Source organism: Malania oleifera, chromosome 11 (assembly GCF_029873635.1).
Source record: "Malania oleifera isolate guangnan ecotype guangnan chromosome 11, ASM2987363v1, whole genome shotgun sequence".
Lineage (NCBI taxonomy): Eukaryota > Viridiplantae > Streptophyta > Magnoliopsida > Santalales > Ximeniaceae > Malania > Malania oleifera.
The window spans coordinates 61,776,260-61,790,522 of record NC_080427.1 but is presented as its reverse complement, the minus strand read 5'-3'; the positions used below and the strand labels follow the sequence as shown (position 1 = coordinate 61,790,522).

The window sequence follows — 14,263 nt, the reverse complement described above, 5'->3', positions numbered from 1 at the left end:
CCAAATTAAGCCTGCAACCCTCTTCCCACCTTACTAAATGATCCTTAAAACCTCTGACTCCAGACTACAAGAAATCTCTCATAATTTTCTCAATATTGTTAGCAATCCCCACTAGAATCCTAAAATAGACAAGTATAACAAGATACTCGATAGACAGGCTTGGATAAGGGCAGTTCTTCTAACCCCAAGAAAAAAAGTGTACCCTTCCATCCATCAAGCTTCTTGGCCACTCTCTCTATTACTGATTCCAAAACGTAGGATTGGCCCCCAAAGGGACCCCTAAATAAGACAAATGCCACTTCAAAAGGCCACACCCACAACAGAAGACCGCTCCCTAACTCATTCAACAGCACCATTGATATGTGCTAAACCACATTTCCCCATATATTTTTAAGCCCCTATCCACCCTCAAAGACTTTGAGAATACCAAAATATAGCTGAAAGAAGGGTTATGGTCCTCTAAAAAGAAAATAGTATCAACCACAAACTGAAGATGAGCGACGACCACACCCTCTCTCCCCACTTCCAACCCCCTATCCACCATTCTACTCAACACATCAGCTACTATAGCAAACAAAAAGGGGGAAAGTGGAACACCTTGTCTAATACCTCATGATGTGTTTAATTTCTATACAAGTTTTGTCATACTTTCACTCTTATTTTTATGCTAGTTTGTGTTTTATTTTCTTATTTATTTGAGTTTTGATTTATTTTGTTTATTTTTTGTTTAGGAATAAATAAATTAAAGGAGTCATGGGAATTAAGAAGGAAACTTTCCTTTTCAAATTCAAACTCCCTTCATCAAGAGTCCTTTCCAAACTCAAATTCCTCTCTCGAATTTCCTGAAACACCCTTCAGTATTTGGAGCATAACTTTTGCTAGAGAACTCCAAAAAGGACGATTTGGGTATCTACGGAAAGCTAAGAAAAAATCCCACAGCTTTTGTGTCAAAAATTTTTGAAGATGGGAAGATCTTGATAGAGAAAATCGTACATCAAGGCAGCAGCAGAAAAGGAGGGGATTTGGATGATCTTGTTTTGGGGAGATAAGATGGGAGGACGACCAAAGCTTTATAAAAGGAGCGGATTCAAAGCTCGAAAAAAAAAAAGGATTTTCTTCACCATTATAGAGGAATTCGAAACTTGGAAAAAGAAGAAGAAGAGAGAGGCCAAATTGGAGCTGCTGATGATTGAGATTCTCGATCTACATACAGTCTCCTTTTTAATTCTTTCATCTTCTCTTTGTACAATTTGCATTATGAAATCTAGAATTATTATGGTTTGTTTTGATTCTATTATGAGCTAATTGCTATTGCTAAGGCTACGATGTAACCTTTCCATGACAATTCCAAATCTTATTTCTATGTGATCATAATTTTATCATTCCTTTTGAGTATACATCATTGAGTCTAATGCTTTCAATTATCTGGCCAGTAGTTGCGTGATTTGTTGTGCATGTTAATTCGAGAGATGATGCATGCAGTTTAGCTTTGTATGATGTATGCCATGAATTGAATGAAAGATAGGAATGTGCCAACATGATTTGCGTGGCTTTTATGTGAAATATTATTAATCTTAATGTACACAAATGCTTTTAAATTCGCATAGACATATCGCGGGTTATCATATTTTGGGTAATTCTAATTCTTCTCGAGAGGGTCTTAGATAAGTTAGAATATTTTGCTGTCAAATAGGATGCTAATTGATTGATTGCATGATTAGGATTTGGGATAGGCTTGGTTAGGTGAGTCGATGCCTTAGTGTTTTCTTCTTAGGCGAAATCTTCTTCTTTTTAAGTATTTAGTTGATTTAATTTTATTTGGTTTTTTTTTCCAGATTCAAAATCCACCACTTTTCTTGATTTTCAAATAATTTAGAATTAGAACAATTTCAATAGTTAATAGGTAAATAGTCCTTGTGGGTTCGACATCCTTCTTTATCATTGTATTACTTGTTACGATTTCGTGCACTTGCGAATTTTCACAACACCTCTCGAAGCTGTAAACCATGACTTAGGTTCCCCAATCACTTCTACCAAGAACCACAAATTAGACAAACAAACCCCTAATCACCTGTGTCGATGTTCACCAAAATCCTTTCTCACAAAAATTTTGTCTAAAAAACATCAACTAACTCTATCATAGGCCTTCGCAAATCCAATTTAAAATTGAAACCCATCTTCCTCCTACAAATATCATCCACCCCCTCGTTGGCCACCAAAATAGAATCCACTATTTGTCTACCTCCCACAAAAGCACTTTTGGCTGTAGAAATAGTCTTATTAAGCAAAGCACCCCAACCTATTAGCTAGAACTTTGGTTATGATCTTATAGACACAAGAAAGACTAATAGCCTTATTGGATCTATATTTCTTAGGCAGTACAGTAATAAAAGTGGAATTAATGCTCTTGTTTCAATCCCATTCCCATAGAATTCAACAAAACCTTTAAGCAAGTCATCCTCCATAATATCCCATTAGTCTTGAAAGAAATCCAAATTAAAACCATCCGGGCCTGGGGCCTTATCCCTCTCCATCCCAAAAACTATGCCAAAATTTATGACATCATTGCCAGTTTGACGAAACCACATCAGGGAGTTGAAATGACTACTAGGTTTTACAAGTCAATGGTCAAATTGCAATGAGTATAAAATGCATCCTAGGATAAAACTTGTACCAAATATAGTTTATATAGGCTTGAACTAGTTCCACTATTCACCAAAAGCCAAAATTGAGCAAGATTGATAATATTAAATGGACAATACAAGAACAAAACTCCCAAAATCAATCATAAAAAAAATGTCAAAATTTTTCATAAAAAATCCCATTTTATATAAGAGCTCTATCACATTGCTTGGTATAACTACTTGCATGAATACAAGACAGAAAAGCCAGCCCAAAAACAAAAGGCAAGATATATGAGTAGTTTTAGTAGTTGAAACCAAAAGAGAGCTAAAAGCTTAAAGAACAAAACTTTTGAAAAACAGAAAATAAAAATAAAGGAAATATTTCATCCAATTTCTCACTGCTTGAATAAATAAAACACTAGACTCTACTAGAAGCAACCAAAAAGCAAACGTACCTGAGAATGGGCTCAAGAGATAATCTTGCTTTCATTGTTAATCTAGAGAGAAGTTCTGAGACTATTAACTCTTTATGCAACATCACCAGGGGTAGGGTTTGTATTTTTCTAGACACTACAATGCCATAAAATGAAATGAAATCCTCTGCAGTATTCAGTTCCTGAATTTTGAAAGTTCAAGAAGAAAACACAAGTAAACATTAGAAATTTCAAACTACAATCACATTGAGAATAAGAGGAAATAAAACAACGAATGCCAACGAAATAAAAATGCATTTAGAAGCTATAAAATTTAATTAAACAAAAGAAGTTCTTCCCAATGCAAGGAATAGCCAAAGAGTCTGAAGAAAGAAACAAAAAAGCCAAAAAGCACATATGGATAGGCGAACACATTAATGTACAGGCAACGTCTCCTATTAAGAAATGGTTGTTACAACTTTTAGCACATATACTATCCGTGCTACACAAACAAGTACTTGGAAGTTTCTCTATCATGTTTCCATTTATTTTTCCCCTTACCGTCTATAGACTATACTCTCTGTGCATTTTTGGGAGGACATTGGATTGGGAATGCTCCTTTACCTCTTTCTGTCCTCAGCTTTGTAACATACCTTCATGATGCCTCAATTTTTTATTTCTATTATTTGGAGTGAAATTTTGTTTTGAGATCTTCATTTGTTTAGAGATCACAATGATAGGGAAGTGGAGATGTTCTTGGAGGTCCTTGCTTGCATCATCTCTTTTTCAAAGAATGATGATTTGGTCAGCAAATAATTCAAGCCTTTTTCCCTAAAAATTTTTAATGATGAACTTGTTGAGAGCCTCTCCATCTCATACGTTTTTCCCCACAGAAAGAATTATTTGGCTAGAAAAGGTTCCTTCTAAAGCTAAAGCCTCACGTGGACTTTAGCTCTAAACGAATTTAATAATGGTGGCTTGTTCAAGATGAAGATTCCTTATGGGTGCATTTGATTCGGTGGTTAGGCTAGGCTATAGATCCTTAGTCCATGTTTGGTGAACCACACAAATGGAATGACTTGCTTAGAATGGGTGGCTCAGCCTATTTGCATGGTATAGGGCTGGTTGCACCCCTCCCCCTCAAAAAAAAAAAAAAAAACTGAACTGGCCAGACCCAGTGCATTTGATTTGGTGGTTAGGCTAGGCTATAGATCCTTAGTCCATGTTTGGCACACCACACCAATGAGATATCACTTGCCAAGAACAAGGGGCTTAGCCTATTTGCATGGTATAGGGCTGGTGCACCCCCGCCCCCCCAAAAAAAGTAATAAAAAGAAAAAAAAGAACCAAACCGGCCAGCCCCAGCTAAGGCATAATAGGATATGACTTCCCAAGAACGGGGGGGCTTAGCCCATCTGCGTGGTATAGAGCTCCCCCCCCCCCCCCCCAAAAAAAAAAAAAAAAAATTTATTAATAATAAGACAAAGATGCCATTTATGTGGTCAAATAGGACATCTAGAATGCAAAATGCTCATCGTTACCAGAGACGTGGAAGCTGGTGCCAAGTGCCCAGTCAATGAAGAAGCTTTCAGCAAAAGGAGGCAATTCTGGAGCCACGCAGCTTCAGCAACAGCAGCAGCATGATCTCTGCCGGTGAACATACCAGAAGAGAAAGATCACATCATTCTCACTGCACAAATGGATCTCTGTGCAGTGTGGATCACATTGCTCTTGCTGCACAAAGGGTTCAGGAGGGACTCATGAGGAGGGATCAAAGTATAGTCAAATATGTGATTCGGAAGAAGACCAGTTTCCGAGGTTAATTAGAATTTAGGAGAGGAGGGGGAAGAGAGAGATTGAGAAGATCACCATAACAGTGAGAAAACACAAGTGTGCATAATAGGAAACTTTTCTTACCTGTTTGCAAGAAGAAGCAATGCAAAATTCCTTATCCAATTTTAATCTAAACCCAAAAGGTTCAATCAATCAAACAAGGGCAATATAGCTCAAAACTGGAAGCTTTTGAGCAAGGAGAAGAAGTGTGAGACTGTGGAGCCGCTGGACCTCAATCTCTGCCATATCTCATCCAGTATGGCTAGAGGGCAATAGCCACCACAACAACTTCATTAACAATAAAAGATCCAACTCCAACAGCTGCAGGCTTTCCCAATATGCAAAGAAATGTGTGTTTTCGCAGGTGGGCTTAGAAAATAGGAACCACTTCACCAACCAAGTGAAGAGGTAGATATTCTGGTCTTTGGATAATAAGCCCATCCAATGGGGTGTTGCAATACAAACATGAGAAGAATAATAATCATAGCTAGTCCAGCCCAGTCCGGTCCAGTTCTATACAGCAAACCTTAACCATCGAAACAAATGCACCCTACAATGTTTGTAGTCCACGTGTGTATTCTATGAGCATCTTCTCAAAAGAACAATTCCCATCTCTTACTCATGAGGTTGCAGAGCAGCTGTGGAGTCATTTGTTTGGTATTCTTGGTGAGGAGTGGATGTGCCATACTGCCATCTAATGTGGAACTTCTTATAAAGAAAAAGCACAGACACAAAAAGAGAAGGTTCTTGTGGAGGTGTGCTTATCTTAGTTTTGTGGTTAAAGAGAAAGATGAGGATCTCACAAGATAAAATCACTCCTTTGCCTTTGCTTTGGGATAGCGTTGTGTTTCTAGCTTCTTTTTAGACTATATCTTTTAAGTTTTGGTAAAATTTATTTGGAAGATTTGGAGCTGGACTTTGATGTAATTTTTCTCTTCTTGGAAAGCATTTGACCCTCCTTTCTGCTTTTCTAGGAAGATGTCCTATTCTCCACATATTCCCCCTCTATTAATAAATCTTTTCTTCTTTTCCTTTCTAAATTTCAAAATTAAATGCAAGAGAGAGAACGACAGAATTGAGCCTGAAGAGGACTTGAAGCCCCAAATACAATCCTGGTTGGGGTCAATTTAAAGGCTCTTAAAATTTTAAAAGTCATAGGGCCAAATATACACCCAAGGATGGTCCAAGGTCAAGGTATTCAAAGGGAAGACAATTAGTTGCCCAGGAATTAATAGAGTATTTGTGCAGCCCAAAATAGAATTAAGGAGGGTAATAAGCGGGTGTAAACCTCACATAAAGGTTATAACACCCAAACCAATAGGGCATTTTAGGTAAGAGATCCTCACTAATAAAAGGAGACTCAAGGATTCTCGAGGACATGCTCTAACATAATCTATTAGAGAACTATAAATGATCCTTGTAGCTGGAAAAGAGAGAGAGAGAGAGAGGAAGTGATGGACACCCCCGGATCCCCCCCCCCCCCCCAAAAGCCAAGGAATACCTTGGCCCTAAGGCTCGGTGATCCAAAAGGGAAAAGAAAAAAAAAATTGAAGCCCCACTCAACGAGATACCAAGACAAGTATAAAATACAACTAATGCAATAGCAACTTGTAATTGTGTGAGCCATATGGTGTGCAGTGGCAGCATCACACATTCCCTATAATTGAGAAGTAGGAGTCAGATAAATGATAGAACTCACATCCATGGTGTCCTTCAATGGATTACCATACACAATAATCATTATTGCATGGATGTTAGTTCTTGTGCATGACATATTGTTTGGCAATCAGCTATGACCACAATGGGACCAAGATCAAGGCTCATTACGTCAAATGGACCATGCTGATATATTGGTAATGCACAAACATATATGATGGATATATCTTTGATAAGGGACTTTGATGATTTCAGTTGTCTCATCTCTCCAGACTTCTGATCATCAAGGAAAGGTATACCTTTATTCATTTAAACTTAATCATCACACCTCTAGAGACTAAAAACACACGCTTATGGAAAGTTACACTCTCTCATGTAACAGTTTTCCGAGAGTTTGTTGAAAATTTATTAATGGAAACATTAAATTTGCATATATTTGCACCTTTTAAAATCAAGTGCCTACCAAGCAACATTATGCTTGTGTGCTGCCGGCTATAAGTGGCATTGGTATGGGTTGTTACAAAAAATCTATGAAAATATGAAAAATATAAAAGGGAAGAGATAGGTACCTTGGCCCACCATGTGTTTGCTAAAATGCTTCACACACACATAATTTTTGTTAGCAAACTAAGTGTTAGCTCAAATCCTAAGTGTACCATGGCCTACTTGTGTGCTTGTGTGGACTAATAACAACGATGGTAATAATAATTATTGTAACTTTGTAACAATGATTTCAATAAATATTATGAAATTTATTTGCATGCTTTTAGAAATAATTATGAAATTTAAATAAATAATTTGTTTGATAAAAAAGAAAATATGTTATGCGAGAAAATATACAATCAAAGAGAAAAGATAAAAAGGATAAAACTGAAAAAATCAAAGACTAGAATCAGCCAAGAAAACACCTCTCTAAACCCTTCCCATCATAAGTCATCAAACACTTCAAATTAGCTAATTTCATTCAACCCTTCTTCACCCCTTAAATTAACCACCATCAAGCCCAACTTCATTTCCTCCATGATCAAACAAATGAGGTCCAAGTTATCCAACAAACCCTGAGTTTGAATTTTGAAGGTCTTTCTCAAAAATTTCTTGAGCTGGAGTGGGCAAAATTCCATATTTTTTTCTTTTGCTCTTTGTTAGAAACATCATCCTCAAAAATCCTAATTCCATCTAAGCCTTCATCAATGCAAGAAATCCTCACCACTTCAAGATTCAATCCCCCTGTCATAATCCTTGCCCTTAGAAACTTTGATCAGTCAAAAGAAGCAAGCCAAAGGACTTACTCTTACATCTTCCCCCGATAACTGACACACACCACCTCTAACACACCTTTAGAAGTCGAACGAACACCTTGTACTCACAAAACTACCTAACTCGAAGAATGATTCACAATGATCTTTTTGCTATCTACGCCATCAGTATCAAGAAGAGAGCTCAACAGAGCACTAAATTCTTCCTCAAATCAAAGCAACCTATCACCTTGGACCCTTCAAGAACAAAGATAGAGTACCTTTTGCCTCTCCATCCATGCCCTAATTCCAAGAACCTACCTACCCTCATCGCATGAATCACCATCCAATAGTTGATGAAACCCGCCCGAAAGCTTTGAAAACCCTTGCTTAACCTTCCAACAAGAGACAAAGATCCCTGCAAGAACCATGTTGCAACAACTAATGAAAGTCTAACCCCCCCCCCCCAATTACGTTGCCAATTCTTCTCAAGAACGAACAAAGTTACAACATTTCCCCACTTTATCCGATCTCTCAGATCGACAGATTTCCCTTCAATATAGACTGAACAAACCCCACCATCAAGATCTAAGAGCACCATGACAAAGTGTGATAGCTAAATCAAAGATGGAAAGGTTTTCGCACAAGAGAGAAATAATAATGGCAATAGCCCTTTTAACATTTGGGAATTACATGTTGCCCACATTGAATGTTGGCTCAGCTTCAAGTACAAAGGCCAACAAAAACAAATTATATCCACTAACTTCCCATTATTGCCCACGTAATTAATCTTTAAATAGAAAGTTGGTAAAATGGGCTTTATGGGAATCATACGGAAGCGCTCCAATGCTCTGTGCCCCCCGTGCCATTTTCATTATCCGTTAGAACCTAGCTAATAGTAATACTACATATGAGAAGTGGATTGCCTGAGTAGAATAATTGTTTTATTCATTTATTGTTTGGCTGTGTGATGTAGGACAAGAATTAGGATTCAGAAATAGAGAGAGAATTAAGGGAGAGAATTAGTAGTAGAGAAGCGAAGTGAAGAAGAACAAGAACAAGAAGTACAGAACAAAGGATTCAGAAATTGAACAGGTGAAAGAGACCGATTTAGGGGCAGAACAGAGAGGAGGAAGAAGAAGGAAGAAGAAGAAGAATATAAGAGGCAGTAGGACAGAACAGGAAGGAGAGGAAGAAAAAGAGGCAGAACATAACAGAGATGATAGAGGAAGAAGTAAGAAGAAGAGATGCGGGAATCCTGTGGGAGAGAGAGAGAGAGAGAGAGAGAGAGAGAGAGAGAGAGAGAGAAACTGCAGCAACCTGATTTCAAAATGATAACTGTACAATAACAAATTACATGTCCACCACTTGTGCCCACTACTAACATATATTTACAAAATAACCCTAACTAAACACATAATTTCAAAAAAAAAAACCTAAAAGTACTTAAAATACACAAATAAACCTAAATTAACTAAACTTCTAAACTAAAAGGAGTTTTCCCAACTAAAATATAAAAACTTAAATAAAATATAAACACATAAAGTTCTCCACTGGTATTCTTCCAGCAAACTCCCTTTGTTAAGGAAAACTCAACCAAGAGTTCTAAAATGGCATAGTAGCTTTAACTTCATGAATGGGAACAAAATTGAACATGTAGGCAAATCAAAAGGAGACATGATTTGCATCGCATCATCCATCACCATTGAATAATAGCTATAAGATCCTCCAACCACAAGCACCATAGAAGGCTGCAATGGTCTCTGATAAAGTAACAAGTCCTCCAAACAAGAAATCAATTTAATATCCAAATTTTTTGGCAGCTCAAGCAAATGTGCATTTGGCCCACATTCCAAAATGATTGACAATGTTTCATTTTATTTTCTTAAATAAGATGCAGATAGAGAAGATGCAAATGAAGTCTGAATCCACTGTTGGTGCTGAAATTATCCTCCAAACTTGAATTTTCCTCAATCATGCTTCAAAATCAAAATCTCAAGCCAAAACCCAATTTATCGCAGCTTTTGAGGCAATTTCTCATGAATATGGACGCAAGAGAGGGTTCTAGAAATTTCTCACCCATGGGTTGATGGCACGTGGGGCACATGTGCCGCCAGCAGGGTGTCTCCGCCAATGGTTCTCCAGCTAGTGGCAAAATATTGGGCGGTGGTTTCAGTGATGGTGGCAGCGTGTCAAGAAAATATTGGCAGAACTAAGATTTCAAAAGAGGGACGATCGGATCACCTTTAAGTGGCAAGTGGGCCCACACCCCTTGTCAGGTGGAGGTGAAATTGTAGGGATAGGTTTTTTGAGGGTTCTATTTATGATGATGAGAGAGGTGTTGTAAGATGATACGGAAATTAGGTTTTCGCACTAGTGGCACGATTATAATTTCTGGAGATAATTGTAGGTGAACGGCGCTTCGACCCCTGAAATTTCTAAATTTTAAATGACTATGTGGTGAATGTGACTTACTTTGATACCAATATGATGAAGAGAACTGAGAGGCTTAAGGGAGAGAATTAGAAGAAGAAGAAAAAGAAGAAGAAGAGGCAGTATGACAAAACAGAACAAGGAGGAGAGAAAGGTTGAATAGAACAAACAAAGAGAAGGAAAATTACTAATAAATGCACAATGGGAAAAAGTGTTCTTCCTTTGGTGAACAAAATATTTTTCAGAGAATAGCCCCAGGGGGAAAGTAGAGGCCGAGTAGGCTAGCAAGATGACAAAAACACCAAATAGGCCAAAATGATAGGGTTCAAAGCCAAATAGGACACATGAAGAAACCTAGCACAATAGCCAAATACAAAGGTCAAAAAAGGAAACCTAAAGAAAATTTGCAAATTAGCCAAAGCCCAATAGGCCAAATAGGCCCACATGGAAGAAAAGCCAAATAGGTCCACTTGGTAGAGTGGCCAAAGTACCAAAAACCAAATAGGCCCACTTTAGAGAAAGTTTGAGTACAAAGGCCTAATAGGCCCACTTGACAAAATGCTACAAGTATCAAAGGCCAAAATTAACCTTCGCAAATAGCCTTGAAGAGCAAGCCACCTCCTGATGATAACCCTAGGAAATACTCGTTACAGAGAATGCTACCTTGACCAAAGAAAGTAATAACCTTGGCAAAAGGCCTTGATGAACAAGTCACCACCATGACTAAGATAGGAAGTGACGACCTAATAAATGCCCAAAAAAAACAAGGCCACCTTAGTCCAAAGTGATAACCTTAGAAAATGCCCTTGATAAGGTCAACGCGGGAGGGGATAACTTTCAGAAATACACTTCCAAGCATTTGATACAAAACAATGGCCGAAGCCACCTTGGTCCAAGCATTCAATGAACAAAAAAAAATATACTATGGAAGAGTGGAAAAAAAAAAAACAACAACAACAACAAACTTCTTCCACAATTTAAGCTACAAGAAAAACCTAAAAAGTGTCTTTCAAGGTTCAAGAGTGGAGGGTAATAGATGGGGGGCAAAAATACACCCAAACATGGTCCAAAGACAAGGGTAATTCAATGGAAAATCAGTAGTTTTCCAGGAGTTAATAGAGTGTGTGGCCCAAAAGGGGAGTTATAAGGTTATAAAGGGTTGTAACCCTATGTTATAACCCCAAAATTGGGATAAATTCAACTATATGAGCATTTAAGGTGAGAGATGCTCACTTATAAGAGGGGACTCTAGGACAAAAGACTATGATTACCTTACCTTTATGCTATCTCAATGCCAACTTAAGCATCGAAGAAGACCTCTGAAAGGCCATTGAGAAATCACCACAATTTTTGTGGACATAGAGACCGTGGTTCCATTTTTATGTCAACAAACACCCAAATATATATTCGCCCATGCGAAGATACATATTTCTAATAAGGACTGTGATTACCTTAACTTTATGCTATCTCATTGCTAACTTGAGCATCCAAGAATGCCTCTGAAAGGCCATTGGGTCTCCCAAGAAATCACCACAATTTGTGGACGTAGAGATCAAGGTTCCAATTTTATGTCAACAGACATCCAAAAATTATTTTGTCCTTGCCAAGAAACACATTTCTAATAAATGAATTCCAAATTCTTGAATTTCAATTGCATACACATTTCATGTTTCCAACCGCCACCCTGAAGTTTCCTTGGCTTGTTAGGAACCAATTATAATTACACAAAAAGTAAACAGGCCCATTATTGTTAAGGCTGCATAGTATGCAATAAAAAGCTGTCAAAGATAAAAATAAAGCATACCCGCCATTGTACAAGACAACCCCAAAAAAATGAAGATCCCTCTGACGGCTCACACTTAAGAGGATCAAGGCTTCGAAACACTTCGACCTCAACTTCTTCTAGTCTCTGAGACAATGTCTTGAACTGCGTACACAACAAAGCAATCCCAAAAAAAATCCATAAAACAAATACAAATAAATTATACCAGGAAACCGGAGGGAAAGAGTAGCTGTTTCGAGCGAAAATTACGACAAAGCGCCTGCGGCCGGGGGATTTGTTGAGAGATTTGACAGCGTGAGCCTGTGACAGCGTCGCCATTGGAGAGCACACTCAAAGTCTTCTAGGTATAACTTTTTTTCTCTATACCGAGAGAGAGGGAGAGAAAGAGAGACGTGTGCAAAGAGGAAGTTCGTTTTTTTTGCCGATAGTGACTGCAGGAGTGTCGCCAGAGGTTGGCGACGGTGGCGGTGTGCTCAGGGGCTCACGGCAGTAGGTTTTCGCGGCAAAAAGGGCCTCAGCTGTAGGGCGTCGGCTACGGTTTCGCAGGGAACCCCAGCGTCAGAGGTTTAAGGAGATGAACAGTAGGAGGGCATACCTTCCCACAGTGACCTGTTAAGCGAAGGCTGACCGGTCTGAGTTTTGTTTTATTTTTCTTTTTCTTTTCTTTTTTTTTGCATTTCTTTTTGGTTTTATTCCCTTTATACGTGTACAAAAATGTACAATCCTAAGGTTGAAAATACCAAAAAATATGTACATGGAAAAATAAAATAAAATAAAATAATTTTTTAAGAAAAATTCAAAGGTGTATTTGTGTGTGTATCTTCGTTATGATATATATATATATATATATATATATATTAACTTCAAAGATATATAGTATTATTATTAGTACTATCTGCAAGCTTTTTAGTATTATTTATTTGTTCAAATTATTTTTATTACTACTTAATATCAGCATTTTTGTTAGTATAAAATATTCCTTTTTTAGAAAAAAAAAATCATATTTGAAAATTTCAAAATATAAATACAAATTGATAGCGGTCAAAAAAAAAGAGAAGTCCTTGATTGAATTTGGGAATGAGAATGAGTATCTCTCTTGATTGTTATCTTGATTTGCTCTTATGTTAATTAGTATTATATTTTTAGCAAATTAATTGACTTTAGATGTATTGTTTGGGCTTATCCTAAAATTAGGTATTTTTGTGTTTAACAAAAGTGAATTCATCTCGACTTATGATGGGATGGGAGAGTTCTCTCTCGAGTCACACGACGGATACTCTCCCTTAAGTCTATATGGATGAATGAGAATATGTGCTTGCATCACATATTCAAGACATGAAGGATGAACATGAAATTCCTTTCCATTTTTCAAAATGTCACATTTTTCAGAAAAAGAAATACTACTTTTGATTTGATTTTATAATTATTTTCCATTTATGGCTTGTTTGAATTGATGTATTCCCAATAGGGGGGTTGAATTAGAATTTTAAAATTTTTTCTTAAGTTAAATTAGATATCAGTAATACACAACTTAGGGTATTTCTAAGTACATACCAATTGCACAAATAAAAATAATATGTGGAAATTAAGTCATACGCAATATTCACAATATATCAAATATATCATACATGTGCAGGAATGTAAAATGTGGAACTTAAAAAGTGTGCACACGATATATTATCGGGGTTCGACCAATACTGTCTACGTCCCCGCCTCAAACTCACAAGTAAGAGGATTCCACTATGACTCGCTTAACGGGTGAAGCGGCACCTAATACAACACCTTACCAGGATGGTACACTGAATTGGATCTGAACTAGTCTGGGACTATTCACAAGGCTAGTCTTCTTCTTCTGACCATACGTCGGGAATACAACAGATAATCAAATATTGTGTACAAAGAAATGCTTCTAATACAAGCAGATATGTACAACAATTACAACTTAAAATACACTCATGTAAGATGTGAAAATAAGCTCAGTGTGAATATGGTGATTCTCTTCCCAAAAGATTTTCAAAAACTTGTTCAAAGGAAGTTAGGATTTTTGTTTTCTAATGATTTTGCAAAATAATGTACATCAGTGTGAGCACAAATGCAAGAAGACTTTCCCAACATAAAATATGTGTGCTCAAGTCTTTCAACGTAACAAATATAAATTTTCTCACAATAATATTTATCAATAAAATATATGAGAGATTCAAGAAGCTTACTCTCAAAAAGAATGATATTCAAGGTATGAAAATTGAGAGTTAATGCTTTGAATAAAAATGTCCTAAATAACACTTA

At 37.1% G+C, this 14,263-nt stretch overlaps 1 protein-coding gene across 2 annotated transcripts in view; it reads right to left on the bottom strand.

The window, feature by feature from the left end:
- The window catches only part of LOC131167895 (uncharacterized), a 97,980-nt gene extending 85,385 nt beyond the window's left edge, over window positions 1–12,595 (bottom strand). The window contains exons 1-3 of one of the 2 annotated variants that reach the window (XM_058126955.1): window positions 12,227–12,595; window positions 11,999–12,121; window positions 3,080–3,240 (exon numbers count right to left, since the gene is read on the bottom strand). In XM_058126955.1, coding sequence (XP_057982938.1) covers window positions 3,080–3,240; window positions 11,999–12,121; window positions 12,227–12,295 — 353 coding nt within the window. In that variant the 5' untranslated portion in view covers window positions 12,296–12,595. The remainder of the gene's footprint in view (window positions 1–3,079; window positions 3,241–11,998; window positions 12,122–12,226) is intronic. The other variant, XM_058126957.1, reaches the window with a different exon arrangement.
- Between the last annotated feature and the right edge of the window lie 1,668 nt (window positions 12,596–14,263).